Source organism: Patella vulgata, chromosome 3 (genome assembly GCF_932274485.2).
Source record: "Patella vulgata chromosome 3, xgPatVulg1.2, whole genome shotgun sequence".
Taxonomy (NCBI): Eukaryota; Metazoa; Mollusca; class Gastropoda; family Patellidae; genus Patella; species Patella vulgata.
The window spans coordinates 27,013,837-27,035,567 of record NC_065881.2 but is presented as its reverse complement, the minus strand read 5'-3'; the positions used below and the strand labels follow the sequence as shown (position 1 = coordinate 27,035,567).

The window sequence follows — 21,731 nt, the reverse complement described above, 5'->3', positions numbered from 1 at the left end:
TAAATTTTGTTTCAAAAACTACTTTTAAAAAAATGAAGTGAGAATTTTATGGGTTTTTTTGTATGTCTATATTCATACGGCTTCTATAGCAACCAGGCGATAAGCGAGCCAAATCTAACATGAGCAGCCAGTTACCCCTCTATGTCACGACGTTTTCATTACGTCAAAATTAATTTCTTTGGTTTTTACGTCACTATAACCGATTTGCAGTAAGACGAATTTTGAAGTTTACACAATAAAATAAGTTCTTTAAAAATTCTAAAAAATAGCATGTTACAATGTCGATAAACACCTCCTGTTTCGCATTTAGAGGGGTGTTATTGTCCAATAGACATGTCCTGAGATTTTACATAAGAACCCGCGACGCTAACGCGTCTTGGGTCCTAATGATCTCTGGACATCAAGGATATTAAAGCATCTGACAATGGGGAAATCATGAGTCAATCACGTAGATTAAGTTTATAATCACTCTTATTCGATTGATACATATCCCGACAAAGGAGAAGCAATGACTTCTGTCCAGGATTGGATTGATGAATTGTCCGATAAAGGATTAAGACAGAACTAGTTGATCAAGGTAGGTGTATAGGCGGTACAAGACGATAAATACGTTGATCACTTAATTACCTAATCAATCCAGCATATTATCAACGATAATCGGATTGAGTGGTAGTTATATACTCAGTAAACTATATTAATTTTGGAATTTTGAATATCATTCACCATGTCTTGAAGTCCGATTGGGCATATTCCTGGTCGGACAATTTTTGGCATTTGGAAAATAGCGCCAGACAAGTCCAGAATATAAGGGCGAAATCCCATCCCTGAAGACAATGTTGTCTTTAATCGCTGACTATTTATTATAAATATCGAAGCCCAAAAAATTCTTGGATTATCCACTGCTCAAGTCTTTTTCCGTGGTTTTTAACTCAGAAACTGTTGTACCATCAAGTTTATCAACATATGCATCAAGCGCTCACTAACGCTACCATGGGTGTTTTTCAGGGAATCCAGCATTTTTCTAGAAAGATTGGATGTTTCTACATTCCATATATTTTAATCATTTTAGCTTTTTCCGATATTCTATCCAGATTATCACCCTTATTGTTGTTAATGTTTTGACGTTTTTACTTATGACGTCAAGTGGCAGATTATCACAGTCAAGAATCGCCATTCTCTGTTTTATTGCGAGTTTGTTTTCATTTTGAGTGAATTAGCCTGAATCATTACAGCACAATTGACACTTACAATGGACCATTGATCCATTCACTTGATTTGACATTGGATTATCCCCAGCCAAATCCTCTAAATGTTCTGAAAAATCTTAGCCACTAGATTAACACAAGCTCTCCTTATGTCAGGCTGCTCTTTAGGGTTACCCTCACATTCTTGTCTTGGGTGTTTTTCAGGGTGTCTCTACTTTCAATGTAGATACCAAAATTACCATACTTTTATTGGAAATTACAACCCAATAAATACTTCCTTGGACTGTATCTTTAACATACCATTACTACTTCTCTATGATTGGGTCAATACAGTTGGGAGGTAGATGTATGATTGTCTACTGTTCTGTTGAAATGTCATTGTCAACAAATGAGACCTTTGGATGCAAATAAAATAAAAACATAACTTCTTGTCAAGGTGATTATCAAAGGTAGAGTGGTTCAATGGTCACTTATTTGTCCTTATATAAACATGCACAGGTCTCTGCCTGACTGCATCATCGGGGATATTTTCTGAAGTGAGCAATGTTTAGTCATGCGCACGTGATTTTGGAGGTCGCAGCAAATATACGTCACAAATAGCTTTCCACGTGGTATTATACAAACATGTATTGGTATATGAAACCAATTAAAAATACACTCATTACGCGCATCGACTTTCGTGTTTATTTAATAGCGAACGTGAGCAAAAATTTCGATTACAACTCTTTGGTTTAATTTTTGATTTTGGGTTTTTTGGCGATTTCGGTACAGAGCTAGCTGTAATAGCTTTGTTTCATTTCTAACTTTTTAATCCATGAGCGTGGCAAGATAAACTCATTACAGCACTTTGGGATTTTCTTTAATATGGTCGTTACAACCTTCGTTTACGTGGCGCTCTATTTACTTTAGGAAATAAATATTTGCTAGCTCTAAATATGCAGAACTATTTGGGACCGGAAAATAACCGAAACAAACTTTTTAGTGGTAGTCTTTATTTTCCAGACACTTTTCGGTAACTTGGTGTAAATTACTTTCATAATCATAGTATCTTATTTAATTATTCTGTAGCCATAAATAAACTAATAACTGCTCCACTGTGGTGCATATTAGAAAGCGGTATTAAGAGTGTGTTTGCGAGAGAATCATGCAGGGAGCGGCACATGGTGGGTGACTGATTTTCACCATTTTGTTTATGCATGATGGGTAACCCCTCCAAACCCCACTGCCACAATTTTAGATCAATCAAACCATTTTTAAAGTGTAGAAAATTTTTTGACATTTTAGACAAAAAAAAGCCCCCCAAATCATCATTTTCTGGCCATTTTTCAATTATGGGGTACAACTAAACCACGGCGAGTAGATTAATGAAACTTTATTGGGTAGCAGATATGATTAGTGAGTATACATATGTACAGTTTGATGGACTTTCATCAAGAGGTTTTTGGTATAGGGATTTAGTGCTTCAAGGTACCAAAATAGCTCAATTTAGGTATGCTATTTTATTATATCTATATCTCACCCACTGCGGGTATAAGAATTTTTTTGGAATGCTGACTGAAAAGGCAAAGATCTGTAGTATTAAGATCAAGAAAAAAATTGGGTGGCACGCAACTCGTTTAGTAGTAAATAATCTCCATTTGTCTCCCCAAAATAACGATTTTCACCAAAAATGACGAAAACGCACTGCTTTATGTATACACTGAACTGTGTAACAGGCACTCGAAACTAAATTAACGTGGGTTCAAGTTCCATTAAGTATCTAATCATGAAAATTGAGCGAGCTCACAATTACACCGTAAAAATTTTTAAGCGTTGAAGTTTGAAAAGCTTAATTTACTGTAAATACCAAAAGAATTGTTCTTGGCAAATACAATTAATCTCTCTGGACTAATTTTTTAACATTTTATTAATTCGGCAATAATCTCATGATCTAGTACTAGTAGTAGAAGGATGATGAATTTTTAAACAGCAAATCGTAAAAACTAAATAGTGTAATTTATACTAACATATAGTGGTCATACAAATCTGTCTATACTTGAAAAACAAATCAAGCGATATTTCAAAAATATAAAACAAATAGTATATGCGCGCAAGGTCACTATTGTAGCATACCCCTCACAGTGTTTCGTTTGGTTAGACCTATTCCCAATCAACACTGCCGCAATTAAAGAGAGAGAGAGAGAAATGGGGTTTAACGTCCACTCGACACAAACTAGGTCATTTCGGGACTAACATATGGTTTAATTTTATTTACATAATTCGCTTGCGCGTAGGGGTCTTTAGCAGTGGGAGGAAACCGGAGGACCCGGAGAAAACCCACGAGGTTGGACAGGCGACCCTACTCCTTGCCACGTACAACCGGGGATTCGAAACCACGCCAGTCGACTCAATGACAGACTTTATGATACAGCGCGCGCACGCTAACCATTCAGCCATCCAACCCCCCGCCGCAATTAAAGCAAATTATGACTGGTCAATAGTCTGATTAATAACCAACTGCGTAACAATATCATTCGGGTTCAAACAGAGCTCCAAACATGTTTACATAACGTTACATCATGATTCACGAAAGGTTTTGGAAGACCCAGATTAAATGAAAGACTGTCATTTTGCAGAATAGACACACTTCCTTAAAAAATCAAGTATCAGAAGTCAATCCAGCAATGGCCAGAGAGATATTTCTCAGGCCATTGCTTCAGGAATATGCTATTGTAGTATCTTTCGGATAACCTCATTTTATTTGTGGAAAAAGACGGGAAAATAAATAGTTGATTTCAGCCGTCATCTTGGATGCTGGAGTACAAACCTAACTTCGGCCTAGCAAATAATAATAATGATGTTCGTTTATACAGCGCACGTATGCCATGCACAGAGGCATTTTCACTGCGCATACAATGAAATTCATTTATTTAATCCTGATGACAAGGTGGGTTTTAAGTTTTGATTTCAAACAAGAAAGAATTTGAGATGATTTAATGATCTCCGGACGATTGGTCCACAGTTTAGGCGGATTTACCGAGAACGATCCGTATCCAAATGATTTTAATTTCCACCTTGAGTAACACAACTGATGGAGCTGTGTCCGGTCGGAGCTTACGCGAGGGAACTTGTATTTGCATAAGCGTTGGCTAAGCTATTCACACACTGATACGTCAAAGGCAGACTTTTGAAGATGATTCTTTCATTTATTGAGTGGTTTCAGAGCAGGAGTAATATGAGAGAATTTTGATAATCTGGTAACAATTCGAGCTGCGGTATTTTGTACAAGTTGATTTTTTTTAATATTGGCACTAGATTTTTTTTAATATTGGCACTAGATGTTTCTACTAACAAGCTGTTACAGTAGCTAATCAATTGTCTTATATGGCCAATGTTCCTGGACTGAAGATAACATTGTCGACAAATTTCACTAATGTGACTGTCCATGCTTAAATTGAATCCCATCCTAAGTTCTTCACAGTGTTTCATGGTACAAGTATTGCATCTTGTACAACCATATCATTTGGACTTGTATTTTTCAGATGTATATTTGGGCCAAATAAAATACATTCTGATTTACTTATTCAATTACATTTAATTTCAACATATTCCTTGTCATCCTATCTTTAATGCCACGTCAACACAATTTGATTTCAGAATAATTAGGGGATGAAACAGTTTTTGAAAAGGAGTAATTTGCAATCAGCTGTGTGTCACCTGCATAAGTATGTCGTCCTAGAAACCCAATTATCGATTAGATGTCCTAAATTCTTAGTATACATTACAGAAAGGATAGGGCCAAGGACTGATCCTTGTGGAACTCCTGAATTATCTGTACCGGTCCTACATAGGGTTACTGGAAGACGGTTGCATGGGGCATTATCAGGCCTAATAATTCAGGCAATGAATGATTTTATTGGAAAAATAATGTCAGAAATGAAGTCATTTTCTTCAACCATCAAATTTAATATGAAAGAAATCCGTGCCAGTCATTTTCTCAAAACTAAATAATAGTATTAGTAGTCCTCAACTTCCATTATTAATATAATTGTCCTCGGCCCCGCAGTGGGTGAGATATAGCATCATGAAATTTATATGTTTTAGCATATAGCAAAAACTACGTCTCAAAATAAATTCCTCATGGCGTCAAATGGTTTCGGAAAAATTTAATAGTCATATATATTGAAGTAGTAGACAAGATCATTCATAAAAAAAATAATTTAAAAAATAAAAATTCAATAGGCAATTTATGGGAAATATTTGAATTTAGGGATTTTTTTGTCACAAAAAAGATGTGTTTAAACTCTAAAATGGCCATAGCTGGTTCTCCGTAACTACAAGGTTGGTGACCCTCATATTTCATGTGGGGTATATGGGGTACCCAATGACAAAAACTGCAAAGTTTGGTCAAAATCGCCAGACCCCACTTGTGCCGTTATTTTTCAATTTTGCATGATTCTCTCGCAAACACACTCTTAATGCTCTTGATATGAAACATATTTATAAAAAAATTACATGATTTTTTTGAAACAGCAAATTTACATGACTTTGCAGAAGGTAAATCACACCCATTTGAATCTCTGATTAAAATTGAAAACGATCCAGTCCTTGATCACTTAAAAAAATTAGATTTTAATTCTGATATTAATTCAACCTCATCCATTTTTTTAAAATCCTCTTTGTCGTGTTTAAAAAGTACATTTCAAATATTTTACTTGAGTATCGAGATGACTTTAATCCTTCATGTTCGGGTTCTGCCATGCCTCACAACAAATTGCCGGAAACCGTGTTCAGTCATCTCGATAGATTAATGAGGATCGCGCCCTCGTCTAATACTTTTGGCAAGGAAGCATCCATTTTATATAAAATGAATAAATCTAACGAATGGCTTAAAACTCTTTCTCCTGATAGATGTAATTTGGTCATAATGGATGCTCGAATTATAACGAAAAACCAACTTTCTAAATTTAGACAAAGGCGCGAAGAGATTGAGAGAAAACGGTTAGAGGTTCTTTTGGCGAAAAGGGATAAATTAAAAGAAAGGGGACAACTTGAGATTAGGAAAAAAGAGCGCCTAACAGCAGAAATTGCTGGGATGGGACTTTGGATAAATAAAGAAGGAATGGATGATGGGCTTTCAAAGTTTTCGTCAGTCGGGGAAACAAAAGAGGCATTGAAAGCACAGCCCCGATTTCGTAGATACGTCATGAATCAGCCAGTTTCTGATAAATCACTTTTTTATTTTTCTTCGGCGGGTAAGGAACGTTCTGTTCCAAATTTAAAGGCAAATTTAGAAACAAATATTTGTATGGCTCACCCTACTTAATCGGAAGAAGTTTACAATGCCTCTTTCTTAGCGGTTATGAAATGCAGTTAATTGATATTTTTTTATTTCTATGTCCATTTTATTCTTCATTCCAGATGCCCCAGCAGACAGACATTCTGACAAAGTGAATACGTTTTAATCATTTAATACCTTCTATTTACAGTTTCGGTTGTTTTCTGGTTCATTTTAACTGTGCATATTTATTAATTTAATAATTTGTTGTAAATCCTTTTGTTCCAGGAAATATTGTGAACAATGTTTGTTAATTTAATTTTACATTTTATTGTTTGATAAAGAAGAGGATATTATCAACTGGCGTTTTCAACGATCATCTTTTTTATTTATTGGTTTGTAGTAAATCCTTTTGTTCCAGGAACTATATAGTCAAGAATAATATTTGTTAATTAAATTTTACAATTTTTTGTTTGACAAAGAAGAGGATATTATCAACTTAAGTATTACATTTAAATATAGATCGTGTTATCGGGTGACAATTAGGTAACAGATTTAGAAACTTAAATTTAAATAGGTTGTGTGTACAGGAGAACACAATTAATAGATTAATTTAATTTCAACTTAAATCTTCTTTGGGAAACTTGTATTTCTGTGGTATAATAGCTGACATGATAACATTGATTGTTATAAAAAATATCTGAACAGACAGATATATGGTTATACTGTTTAAGTACATGTATATGATTTAATGATGTTGCAAAAGACAACATTCGGTAGCATATGCAGCTCTAACATACAGACATATTCATTCAGGGGGCGTTGGTCACGATGAAATGTGTTTTGGTAAATGTTATTGAGCGCTTTGTACGAAATAGAACAGATAACGGCATAAATATTCGTGTGTAAATGCTAGCATACCACAAGAGAGAACGTGGTCCTAATTTTGAATTTGTTGTTAATATATTATCTTTTATGTTGCATTTACCCCTCCCCACTATACCAAATTCGAATTCAAATCTCCCTGAATCTCGATATATTTATTTATCTGTGGGACAAAAAATAAAGTGTTAAATTATAAGATTTATAGAGGTCTTTATCCCTCACTATCCGCATTACATGCCATTTTATTTTCCTCGTACTTTATCTGACAATTTATTTTTCATAACAAATATCATGCTGCCCAATATATTTATTTATCTTTGGGATTAACATTAAAGTGTTATATTATTAGATTTATAGACGTCTCTCTCTCTCGCTCCGTCTGTATATAACATGCGATTTTAAACAGACCCAGTGGCTGTGGGTATACAGAAATGAAAGCACTGTTCTTTTTAATACATATGTTTGGCTAATCTTTAAGCAATTCAAACGTCGACGGTTTCATATCCAGCTAAACGTGTATTTTAATTTTCACTGTAGCATTATAAACAGTTAATATTAAGACATGTGAAGGCGTGGATATATTGTTAAAACAACTCAATTCAATCGTCTCATAGAGTGTATTCCGTTACTTCGCAGCCAGGAAATAAACAATGTTTTCCGACTGCGATAATGAAATTTTCGTTTCAGGGGCATCCGTACCATTTTTACCGCGACCAAGGGACATAACTCTTATCCTCACTAAGAGTTATCTGCCTTGATTATGGAAGACGGGTAGATTTTGAGGCATTTATAACATATTTGCAAATGGTTATATCCTCAAAAATCAAATGTTGTCAGACTTCCATTGTTGATAAATGAAGTTTTTATGGTAAGTCTTATCATATAATGTTAAAATAATCCCGAAATAGTGTGTGTTTGTTGTTAAAAAAATTGAGTATGAACCACTCTATCAAAGGACCAGATAAAGCAATACTGCATCAGATGTAGCAAAAATTAGAGGTTGGATTGCGACTATGCCAGGATGACAGACATATAGGATGTGGGAATTATTCATGCGATCTTTGAAATAGTGAGTGCAAACACTGCAAACTCTAAAAAAATATTTCATAACAATTTAAGATATTTCCATGTGTATTACAACTTGATTTAGTTAGTCAACACTTAAAACTCTAACCATTTTAGATAGAACTTGTTTAGGAAATAGAGCTTCTCTCATTATATCATCTAGTTCATTTAAAGCTAGAGTAACATGATCTATAACAACTGGATCAGTCTCAACCATGTTAACTGTTTTCAATAAACGATAGACATCTTTTAAACCAGAATCCAATATCTGTCAAAAAGAGAAGAATGAATTCAATGAAGATAGCCACTAGCAGCAATGTCTCGACAGCAGCTTATCTAAAAGGAAAGCATAGATGTTGACCAAATTTTAGAACGTTAGATATTCATAGGGTTCGTCCTCTCATGACCCCAATGCTTCACAAGCTTCCAACTATATTTTCGTACAATCAGGCGCCATAATCCAGGAAGATATGGTTCGATAAGCGCAAGTACCGAGAGGAACCCAGATCTTTGGGTTATAGACATATATTTAAAGTTTCATCAAAATCAGATATGGCCCCTGATTGGTCGAAAAATTGCATTTTTAGCATGTGGATTCTCTGGAGGTCACAATTTTTTTTTCCGATTTTAAAAAACATTTAGATATATCTCCATTCCACCATAATGATGGTTGAATAATTTCGGGATAATAGAAATGAAACTGCCTGACAAAATGGCCGATCTTTGTACGCAAATTGTGTATAAGTATGTAATACAAAGGTTATGGACCCTCTAGAGGTCACAATTTTTATGTGATTTTGATGAAACCTAAAGTAAAACATATCTTTATATTCCAAAAATCTCAGTCCCTTTGGATATTTGCGCATTTCAGGCCATAACTTTCTGCATTATGGACCCTGATTGTACAAACCAGCGGCTGCCAGGCAGGACTTAGATCTTTGGGATATAAAGATATGTTTTAAGTTTCATCAGAATATGATAAAAATTGTGACCTCTAGAGGGTCCACTCTACAACTTTCATATTGCATACTTTTACACAATTTGCGTACAAGAGGGGTCATTTTGTCGGGCAGTTTCATTTCGATTATCCCGAAATTCGAATTCAACCTTCATTATGGTGGAATGGTGAAATATTTAAATGGTTTTTAAAATCGGACAAAAATTTGTGACCTCTAGAGAATCCGCAAGCTAAAAATGCGATTTATCGAACAATCAGGAGCATAATCCAGAAAGTTACGTTCGGATATACGCGATTATCAAAAGTAACCAAGATCTTAGTGTGTAATGGTGATGTATTCACATGTTTTTTTAAAATCGGATAAAAATTGTGACCTCTACATGGATGGCAAGCTAAAAACGTGATATTTTTTACATTCAAGGGCCATAATTTACGATCCGATACGCGCGAATATAGAAAGGAACCAAGATCTTTGGGTTATAAACATGTATTTCAACTCTCTTCAAGATCAGATCAAAATTGTAACCCATAGAGGGTCCACAAGCTTGATATACCAGATGCTATACATGCGTATGAGGGGCGGCCATTTTGTCCAGCAGTTTTGGCCCAATTTACACAAAATTCGAACTCAAACCAAAATTACGGTGTAACAGTGATATATTTGAACGTTTTTTTTAAATCGGATAAAAATTATGACCCCTATATTGTCCACAATCTAAAGACGCGGTTTTTCGTACAATCAGGGACCATAATTCAGGAAGTTACGGTCCGATATCTGCGAATATCGAAAGGTATCAAGTCTCGTCAAAATCAGAATAAAATTGTGACCTCTAGAGGGTCCACAACATTGATATACCATATTTTTATGCTATTTGAGTACGAGGGGCGGCCATTTTGTCTGTCAGTTTTGGGCCGATTTTCACGAAATTCCAACTCAACCATCCTTGGGGTTTAACCGTGATATACTAAAACGTTTTTTTAAATCGGATAAAAATTATGACCTCTAAGGACCGATTTTCAGGAAATTCGAACTCAACCATAACGGTGATATACTAAAACTTTTTTTTAAATCGGATAAAAACTATGACCTCTATAGGGTCCACAAGCTAAAAACACAATTATTAGTACAATCAGGTACCATAATTCAGGAAGTTACGATCCGATATGTGCGAATATCGAACGGAACTGAGATCTTTGGGTTATAAACTTACATTTCAAGTTTCAACAAAATCAGATAACCAGCGGCTACCAGGCAGGATACGCCCACATTTTCGAGAGATGGATATAGAACAAGCTATAAAGAAAGTGATTTTTCCTACAATCAAGGGCCATAATTCAGGAAATTACAATTCCATATGTGCAAATATCGAAAGGAACCGAGATCTTTGTGTTATAAACTTACATTTCAAGTTTCAACAAAATAGGGTCCACAAGCTAAAAACGCAATTTTTCGTACAATCAGGGGCCATAATTCAGGAAGTTACGGTCCGATATGCGCGAATATCGACAGGAACTGAGATCTTTGGGTTATAAACTTATATTTCAAGTTTCAAAAAAATCGGATAAAAATTGTGACCTCTATAGGGTCCACAAGCTAAAAATGTGATTTTTCGTACAATCAGGGGGCCATAATCCATGAAGTTTCGATCCGATACATGCCAATATCGAAAGCAGCCGAGATCTTTTGGGGATAAACCTATATTTCAAGTTTCGTCAAAATCGGAAAAGAATTGTGACCTGTAGAGAGTCCACAAACAATTGTGGACGGACGGACAGGGGCGACGGCATAATACGTCCACATGAAAATGTGGGCGTATAAAAATTGTGACCTCTATAGGGTCCACAACCTTGATATACCATATTTTTACGCTATTTGAGAACGAACGGCGGCCATTTTGTCTGTCAATTTTGGGCCGATTTTCATGAAATTCGAACTCATTCGTCCTTAGGGTGTAACGGTAATATAATAGTAGTTTTTTTTAAATCGGATAAAAATTATGACCTCTATAGGGTCCACAAGCTAAAAACGCGATTTTTCATACAATCAGGGGCCATAATTCAGGAAGTTAAGGTCCGATATGCGCGAATATCGAAAGGAACCGAGATCGTTGGGTTATAAACTTACATTTCAAGTTTCAACAAAATCGGATAAAAATTAAGGCCCCTGATTGTACGAAAAATCGCGTTTTGCGCATATCGAATTGTAATTTCCTGAATTATGGCCCTTGATTGTAGGAAAAATCACTTTCTTCTTAGCTTGTTCTCTATCCATCTCTCGAAAATGTGGGCGTATCCTGTCTGGCAGCCACTGGTTTTAAATCGGATAAAAATTATGACCTCTATAGGGTCCACAAGCTAAAAACGCGATTTTTGGTACAATCAGGGGCCATAATTCAGGAAGTTACGGTCCAATATGCGCGAATATCGAAAGGAACCGAGATCTTTGGATTATCAACTTAGATTTCAAGTTTGAACAAAATCGGATAAAAATTGTGACCTCTATAGTGTCCACAAGCTAAAAACGTGATTTTTCGTACAAACAGGGGCCATAATCCATGAAGTTTCGATCCGATACATGCCAATATCGAAAGGAACCGAGATCTTTTGGAGATAAACCTATATTTCAAGTTTCGTCAAAATCGGATAAGAATTGTGACCTGTAGAGTGTCCACAAACAAATTGTGGACGGACGGACATCCAGATGACCGGGTATACGGACGTCCAGGGGCGACGACAATATACGTCCACATGAAAATGTGGGCGTATAACAACAATATATAAGCATTGTCCCCAACAAATCAATAATATATTTAAAGAGAGGAATAACTATACATCTTTTAGTATGGACATAGAGAATTTTTGATTAAGCCCTGTATCTTTATTTTAGTTTAGCCCCCCACCCCCTTCACTTCAACTTTAATCTTATTTTGTAAAGTTAAGCAAATATGAATGTGCCAGAAAATTATTTGCATATTTGAAAACAGCAATCAGTGATACTTAACATGGTATCTGGAATTTCGTATTTAGACCAGTATTTTTACTTGAATACCCCTTTAATAGTGTGATATTTATTGGATTTAAATAATGAAAATACGATTGTATCAGAAAACTATTTACATATTTACAAACAGAAATGAATGTGATTTTCACTTACATGTAACATGATACCTGAAATTTCGTTTTTGGACATTGCACAGTCCCCCCCCCCCCCTTTAATCATGAGTAAATTTTTATTGTGTGCTTATAGTGTTCTGGCTTATAGTGTGCCATGTTTCCGTATATGTTAATAGGTCACATGATATCCTACATTTGCATATGCAAGTTGATGCTGTGCGAAACATGCTATGTAGAATGCGTGATTTTTCGTACAAACAGGGACCATAATCCATGAAGTTATGGTCCAATACATGCCAATATCGAAAGGAACCAAGATCTTTTGGGAGATATACCTATATTTCAAGTTTCGTCAAAATCGGATAAAAATTGTGACCTGTAGTAGAGTGTCCACAAACAAGTTATGATCCCATACTTACCAATATTGAAAGGAACCAAGATCTTTGGGATATAAACTTATATTTTAAGTTTTGTCGAAATTGGAAAAAGTTGTGACCTCGATCCACAACCTTGGTATTACATGCTTTTACAACAACAATATATGTCCACATGAAAATGTGTGAGTATAAAAACTCTAGTCTCTATTGCATTCACAAGCCAACTGTTATACAAATATGTACCTTAAATGCCTCTTTTCCAACACCCTGGAGTAAATGTGTAAAAACTAAGGCAGCTGCTTTCCTGACTTCAACATCTTCATCAAACTTTAAAACACTACCACAACATGACAATATCTAAAATAATCAATTATATTGTCATTAATAAGGATTTTAGAAACTGGTAGTTAGTTTAATACCCCTACCTGCGTCACATATAGGAAAAGTCCAATTTAGTTTCTTTATTATGCAAGCTTGACATTACTCCTTGAAGTACAATAATTTTTTTATTTATGTCTGCATTATCTCATTTGGGATAATGTCCGAAATTGATCAGAATCACATAAATTTTTTTATTTATGTCTGCATTATCTCATTTGGGATAATGTCCGAAATTGATCAGAATCACATAAATTTTATGGAGCTAAATATCTATTCTTTGGAATTTAAAATGGATCAAAAAGCACATATTAATCCATATAAACTGATTTAAATTCATTTTTTAAAACTTTTATTGTAATTTCTAATCAGTTTTGTTCATTGAGCAGTCCAAATTGAATGGTAGTTGCATGTGCTTAGTCAGTCCAGTTTACATTGGAAGTACGGTTTGACATTTCACTTACGCCTTGCCACGTTCATCAAGGTGTCTCATTACAAATCACTCACTGTGTCTTAATTATTTGGTATCAGGAGCCAATATTTTCACAGTAAGATAACAGCATTACTATTGAATCGAATGGACAAATGTTTGTAATGATGAAGACTCTGGATATATGAGGCCTTCACGTAAAAGGAGCGCAATTGCTCTTGCTCTCCTGGAAACGCCTAGATGTCAGTCCAGGTATACTTTTTATTGCTCGCCTCAAAGTCTAAATTGACTCCCCTCAAAGTAAATAATCAGGAAAAATATACCGGTAACGAAAAATACAGTCAATATTGGCGAATGATAACATCTCGGCATGGATTGTGAATCTTAGCAATCGCCCCGTCTTCCGACGCTTGATCTATACAAATTCAAGGTAGATTTATTAAAACAATAATTGAATCATACATTTTATGGTTTATAAAGTTCTGTCCCATGCTAACGTTTAGTATACGAAACATTTAATATCATGGATTTAGCTGTTCAAGTTATGAAGTTGTCTGTCAATTTTGGGCCGATTTTCATGAAATTCGAATTCATTCGTCCTGAAGGTGTAACGGTGATATAATAATACGTTTTTTTAAATTGTATAAAAATTATGACCTCTATAGGGTCCACAAGCTAAAAACTCGATTTTTCGTACAATCAGGAGCCATAATTCAGGAAGTTATGGTATGATATGCGCGAATATCGAAAGGAACCGAGATCTTTGGGTTATAAACTTACATTTCAAGTTTCAACAAAATCGGATAAAAATTGTGACCTCTATAGGGTCCACAACCTTGATATACCATATTTTTTACGCTATTTGAAAACGAACAGTGGCCATTTTGTCTGTCAATTTTAGGCCGATTTTCACGAAATTCGAACTCAGCCGTCCTTAGGATGTAACAGTGATATAATAATACGTTTTTTTTAAATCTGATAAAACTTATGACCTCTTAACGGGTCCACAAGCTAAAAACGCGATTTTTCGTACAATCAGGGGCCATAATTCAGGAAGTTACGGTCCGATATGCACGAATATCAAAAGGGACCGAGATCTTTGGGTTTTAAACTAACTTACATTTCAAGTTTCAACAAAATCGGATTAAAATTGTGACCTCTATAGGGTCCACAACCTTGATATACCATATTTTTACACTATTTGAGAACGAAGGGCGGCCATTTTGTCTGTCAGTTTTGGGTCGATTTTCACGAAATTCGAACTCAGCCATCCTTAGGGTGTAACGGTGATATAATAATACATTTTTTTAAATCGGATAAAAATTAGGACCTCTATAGGGTCCACAAGCTAAAAACGCGATTTTTCGTACAATCAGGGGCCATAATTCAGGAAGTTTCGATCCAATACATGCCAATATCAAAAGCAGCCGAGATCTTTTGGAGATAAACCTATATTTCAAGTTTCGTCAAAATAGGATAAGAATTGCGTCCTGTAGAGTGTCCACAAACAAATTGTGGATGGACGGACGCCCGGACGGACAGGGGCGACAACAATATACGTCCACATGATTTTTTGTACAATCAGGGGCCATAATCCATGAAGTTACAGTCTGTTACATGCCAATATCGAAAGGAACCAAGATCTTAGGGTGATAAACCTACATTTCAAGTTTCATTGAAATCGGATAAAAATTGTGACCTGTAGACTGTTCACAAACAATTGTGGACGGACAGACAGACAGGGGCGACGACAATATACGTCCACATGAAAATGTGGGCGTATAAAAATAATTTAAATTGGATCATTATCCAATATGTAGTCGGTTATATACTTATAAGAAATGTCAAACTTGGTATGTTGAAGAAATGTAAGTTTTGAAATTTCTTTCAAAATGCGTAATAGTGTACCGCCTTTGGTAGTGCATTTAAAGTAAAGAGATTTTATTCGTTACATATTGTCAAAAATCGTAATGCCTGTGAATAGACAAGCCAACAGTGAGGCTGATGTCCCCCGCCGAAATTGCAAAATAAATAGATGACACATATTAATTAATCGCACATTTATTTTTTTCACTAAGTTTCATCACTCTCTATCAGATAGAATCAAGATTATCTTGTCCCAAACCATCGACAAATGAAATCGATTAGCTCTGCTTAGCTTCAGCTCGAAATGTTAATTATTGAACTCAGTCAAGACATTCACCTAATGAACATCTACATATACATCAAGTTTAAACATTCACCTAATAGACACCTATGCCAAGTTTGAACATTCTACCTCAATTAGAAGGAGAGTTATTGTGTTCCAAAGTTTCTACCAATCAAATTGCTTATCACTCTGCTTACCCTCAGCAAAAAATGTTCATTATCGAACTTAGTTAAGCTATTCATATAATAAATCTATACACCAAGTTTCATCAATCTCACTTAATTAGAACTAAATTTATCGTGTCCCAAAGCATCAACCAATCAAATTGCTTATCTCTGCTTACCCTAAGCAGAAAATGCTCATCTTCGAACTCCATCAAGGCATTGACCTAATCAACACATACACCAAGTTTGAACATTCTAGCTCAATTAGGAAGAGAGTTATCGTGCCCCAAAGTATCAACCAATCAAATTGCTTATCTCTGCTTACCCTAAGCGGAAAATGCTCATCTTCGAACTCCATCAAGGCATTGACCTAATAAACACATACACCAAGTTTGAACATTCTAGCTCAATTAAAAGTTATCGTGTCCCAAAGCATCAACCAATCAAATTGCTTATCTCTGCTTACCCTAAGCGGAAAATGCTCATCTTCGAACTCCATCAAGGCATTGACCTAATCAACACATACACCAAGTTTGAACATTCTAGCCCAATTAGGAAGAGAGTTATCGTGTCCCAAAGCATCAACCAATCAAATTGCTTATCTCTGCTTACCCTAAGCGGAAAATGCTCATCTTCGAACTCCATCAAGGCATTGACCTAATAAACACATACACCAAGTTTGAACATTCTAGCTCAATTAGGAAGAGAGTTATTGTGTCCCAAAAAGTGTGACGGACGGACGGACGGACGGACGGACGGACGGACGGACGGACGGACGGACAGACAGACAGACAGACAGACAGACAGACAGACAGACAGACAGACAGACAGACAGACAGACAGACAGACAGACAGACAGACAGACAGACAGACAGACGGACCCATTTTAATAGTCCCCTGCTTTCTTCGAAAGGCGGGGGACAAAAACACTATATAGTGTGTGAGGATACATATTAATAGTGTTCATACCAGGGTTCTTAATCCATTTTGAAATGGACCTGCCACGGTTAGGCCTAATGGATTAGTCATCTTTTCAACAACAAACATGTTAGTTTATGCATACTCTATTCAAGACAGTAATTGCATAATGCACTAATTGCATAACATGTTCCGGATAATAATAGCTGAAACTCTGAATAAACAAGACGTTTGTAATTGCATACTTGTATTCATACATCGCTATAATCTCGACATTATAGTCATATTATTATTTAAGCAACTTGCATTGCATATTCCTACTTTTGCTTTCATCCAACTAAACGGAAGTTATAAATTAGTAAAAACTACAAGTACTTACAAATGGGTTTTAAATTATTTTATTCGTAAGCACATATATATATATATATAAAAATAACAAAGTATATAAGTATATAAATAATAAAGTAGCACAAATCAGTTTCCGTGTATAGTCGGAACTCGGAAATATGCTGTACGTGCGAAAGGTCACGTGGCCAATTGTCGGATCTCCGGCTTTTGGAACTTTCATTGACGACGTGCTTGCTTGAAGTTCAAGGTCAACGCCGCCATCACTATTTTCAGTTTAAATCTCGTTTACGTTTCTGGTGTCATTCTGCGAGGTGTTCAAGTACTTGGTATGATTACCTCAATTAAGTTGTTTATTTATGAAATAAGCCGAAGGTATTCATTGTAATGATTGACTCTTTGATGGATTTACCAATCGGCCCGATAATTAATTCTTTGTAAATCGGTCGAAAGTAGATTGATTTGTGATACCTTAGTGGCCGGTTCATTGTTTTACCAATCGGCTAGATTAAAGATCAATCGGCTAAAGCCGACAAAAAACAGCCGATTAAGATCCCTGGTTCATACTGCTGTAAAGTAGTGTCAAACAAATTAAAACAAGAGTACATGTGTGAAATAAATGAAATGGGTTTAATGTCCTACAATTCCGCACCGACCGGGCCAATAGAGATGGGATGTGTGAAATACGATGTGTAAACAATGCAAATGGCGGCTTTTCGAAGTATTTATTCGTAGTTAATTCTTACATCCCAACCATTTTGAAAAGGAATAAATAAATATACATGACTTGATATGTGAGTACCGGTATTATGAATTGAAGTAAAATAAAAATTAGTACCGGTACAACTGTCGCTATCAAAAGGTACTTTTACTAGAAACCTGTCAGACGTAAAACTCGCCTGTCCGCTTGTCGAGCCCTGGTGAATAATATATAAATCCTTGCAAAATTCCCTTTAAATCCCAAGATTATAATTTTAGAAAAAAAAGTTGACTTCTACATTTGTGGAGATGATTTCTGAACCCATATTTTTAATATATTGTTCATGTTACATAGTTTACTTAAATAGTCACACTACTATGTCTTACCTCATGAATATGACTTCCCAATGAAAATCTCAGCAAACAACATATTTCTGTAAGATTTGAAAGACTACTAGCTCGAACCAGTGGATCACAATCCTTAACACCACATAGTACAGCAGGTAATAATATACTCTTATACTTGGGTATCATGTCACCTAAAAAAAAAATGTTCATAATCTGTTTGTCAATGGAACAACGGATGGATCGTAATGTACATCCACATTAACATGTTGGCATATAAAAAATTCAAGTACTGAATTCACAAGATTTCATAAATTTGAAAGTAAATACTAATTTCAAATTTTGGTAGAGATCTTCCAAATGACCCATTCATGGTAATTGAATAATCCATGTAAAGAACACTGCACTGCAGTAGAATGAGAAGGTTCATCAGGATTTTCTGGCGTGGTTCCCCCCTGTCAGTGGTGCAGAAATGGGGCCTGACAAGAGACAATGTTTAGTCGTTAAGATGGAACCCTTGACAGCTGGAATTGGAAATAAGACTAGGCCATATAGTGCTGCTGTCCGGGCAAAATTTCCCTCATAGCACACTGTGTGGGGTATGTCATCATGAGCCCTGCCAGTGCAGAACAGTAAGACATACACCCCATTTCATTTCAAACTTATAAGGCCACTCAAGGCAACATGTCACAGTACACTGACATTTATTTTAGGGTAACCATTACATAGAGAGCCATGGCAGTGTATTTCAAAATTCATCCACATGTATGTACATATACTGCACATGACAAATTTAAACAATAGCATGTAGTTTCTATGACTTACCCAACACCCTTAATGTCTTAACTAGGGCTTCTCCTACTTTCAATTTGAGATCAGACTGAATAGTTGATTTATTTTCGGTGATATTAGAAAATTCGCGAGCTAATCGTGGAATAATTTTATCAGGAAGAATGTCTGCCATAGCAACCAGACCATTTACAGACGGTAAATACAAATAGGTGTCTGTATGGGCCAAATTATTTTCAAATATTTCAGCAACAGAATCTTGATGATTAATTGTTTCTAAATCTTTTGACTGAACTAATTTGACTAATGTCAGTAAAGCATGACCTCGGACAGGTATCTCTGGATGACACAGTTCCTCAAATACTTCTGCTAATTTAGAATTTGGACTCAAATTTGAAACTTCAAGTTTTGTAGTCTGTGGTTCATTAACCTTATCATTTGTTAATTTGTTAACCTCCAAGATTTTATCAGGATTCAAATTATTGTCTTCGAGGAATTTATTGGTTTTTAAATTTAAAAGTTTATCAGAGTGACTGTTTTGTGATTCTGGCATGTCTGCCTTTTCCTGCACTCTTTGTGATATCATTAAATCTGATGTTTCTTTAACTGTTGTAGATGTTCCAGTCTTGGACTCTGTGTTACACTCAGAAATAACCTCGATTAAAGGTTTCTCCACCGATTGGGTTTTCTCTCTTGAGAACTACAAAACAAAAATAATTTGGAACATAAATATTCTTAACAACAGTTTAAAAGAATCCTCCCAGATATCTAAATTAAACCAAATATATAACAAATTATCTTGAGCCATTCCAAAATGTATCAACTGCAACTTATCTGAAATAAAAAATTGGATGTTGCAACAGAAAGTTGCAGAACACTTTATATTGATAGGGTTCATATATCCTCTCATGACCCAAATGCCTCCCACCAAATTTGAAAAAAATCTATTAAAAACTATAGCCTTCACAAGGTTTTTGGCAAAGGGAGGATAATTCCGGAACGAAAAGTCGCAGAGCACTGAAAATCGACAGGGTTTATCCTTTCATGACCGCAATGCTTACCCGCAATTTTGAAAGAAATCTGTTGATAATCATTAAAGCATCTATCATGTTCACAAGGTTTTCAACAAAGGGGGGATAACTCCAAAATGGAAAGTCACAGTACGTTGAATATTACTAGGGTTCATCCTCTCATGACCCCAATGCTTTTGACCAAATTTTTAAACAATATGTAATAAACTGTAGTGCCTATTGTGTTCACAAGGTTTTCTACAAAGGTGGGATAGCTCTGAAATGGAAAGTCACAGAATGCTGAGTTCATCTTCTCAAGACCCCAATGCTTCAAATAAAATTTGAAAAAAAATTTGTTAAAATCTGTAGCTTCCATTGTGTTCACAAAGTTTTCGGCAAAGGCATGATCACTCTGGTACGGAGAGTCTTGGAAAACTGAAAATTGATAGGGTTCATATTCTCATGAAAGGGATGGAAAGTTGTAGAATGCTGAATATCGATAGGGTTTGACCTCTCATGACTAGACTGTCGAAAACTGTAGCCAATATTGCATTCAAAGACTTTCAGCAAAAGTGGGGTAAGTCCGGAATGGAAGGTATTAGAATGCTGAAAATCGATAGTTTCTGTCTAATAACATCCTCAGTATCCCCAGTGGTTTCATTCTGTTCTACTCTACTAACCCCTGGGTTAATCTATGGGGGAGACACGTTTTCAAGTTATCCGCCCTTGATGTTTGCGCTATTTTTATCGACCAATCTCATAAATTGTTAATTGCAAACTAAGTTGACAAAGGGAAGTAACTCTCAACCGACAAGGTTAGGAGTTGGCCTAAATGAGAGAAGTCCAAATTATTCTAAATGAGTATTTATTAACAACAAATTATATAATATTATACTAATGAAGACCGTGCGTTTATGTACGTTCAAGAATTTTATTGAGCATCGTTCGTTCCTTCGTTCGTTCCTTCCTTCGAAACATTTCAGACAAAGAACAAATAGTAATAATAATAACAAAAGTCAAACATATAGATGTTATACATATTTGAAATCAGCGAAACATACTACAGATTTTGATAATAGACTTAAATATAAATGAATTAGAAATATATATAGAGAATCTCCTACAAGTCTTTTTTTGATATCAAACCAGTGGATGCCAGGCAGGATACGCCCATATTTTGCAAGAGATGGATAGTGAACTTGCTAAACAAAGATAGGTTGCCAGGCAACAAAACATACGCCCACAGCAGCTAAACCGTCCGAGCAGTCGACAAGGGTTGTCACATATTTATTCTTTTGTAGGTAATTAGGGGACAGATGACATTATAACTTTCGTCGTTTGAGGAATTAAAGGTTCTAAAAACTAAAACAAGGTCCGTAACTCTGGAAGTAATCTACAGAAATTGTTCAAATTCGACAGGCTTTTTCGTTTTACTAATTCAAATAATGCATATAAATTTCATACAGATCGGATGATAACTTTTGTCGTTCGAACGTTCACAAAGTTCAACAAAGTAAATCGAGGGCCATAACTCTAGATGAAATTTTCAGAAACTCAATAGGCTTGTTCATTTTACTAATTTAAATGATACATATAATAAATTTCATACAGATCGGATAATAACTTTTGTCGTTAGAGCATTT

General features: G+C 35.5%; 1 protein-coding gene across 3 annotated transcripts in view; it reads right to left on the bottom strand.

Moving 5' to 3' along the window:
- Nucleotides 1-3,657: 3,657 nt before the first annotated feature.
- LOC126816897 (transport and Golgi organization protein 6 homolog) overlaps nt 3,658-21,731 on the bottom strand; it is a 146,182-nt gene continuing 128,108 nt past the window's right edge. For all 3 annotated transcript variants that reach the window (XM_050543700.2, XM_050543702.2, XM_050543701.2), the window contains 4 exons: nt 19,115-19,778; nt 18,332-18,483; nt 13,105-13,218; nt 3,658-8,680 (listed from right to left, as the gene is read on the bottom strand). In XM_050543700.2, the coding sequence (XP_050399657.1) occupies nt 8,498-8,680; nt 13,105-13,218; nt 18,332-18,483; nt 19,115-19,778 (1,113 nt within the window). In that variant the 3' untranslated portion in view covers nt 3,658-8,497. The remainder of the gene's footprint in view (nt 8,681-13,104; nt 13,219-18,331; nt 18,484-19,114; nt 19,779-21,731) is intronic.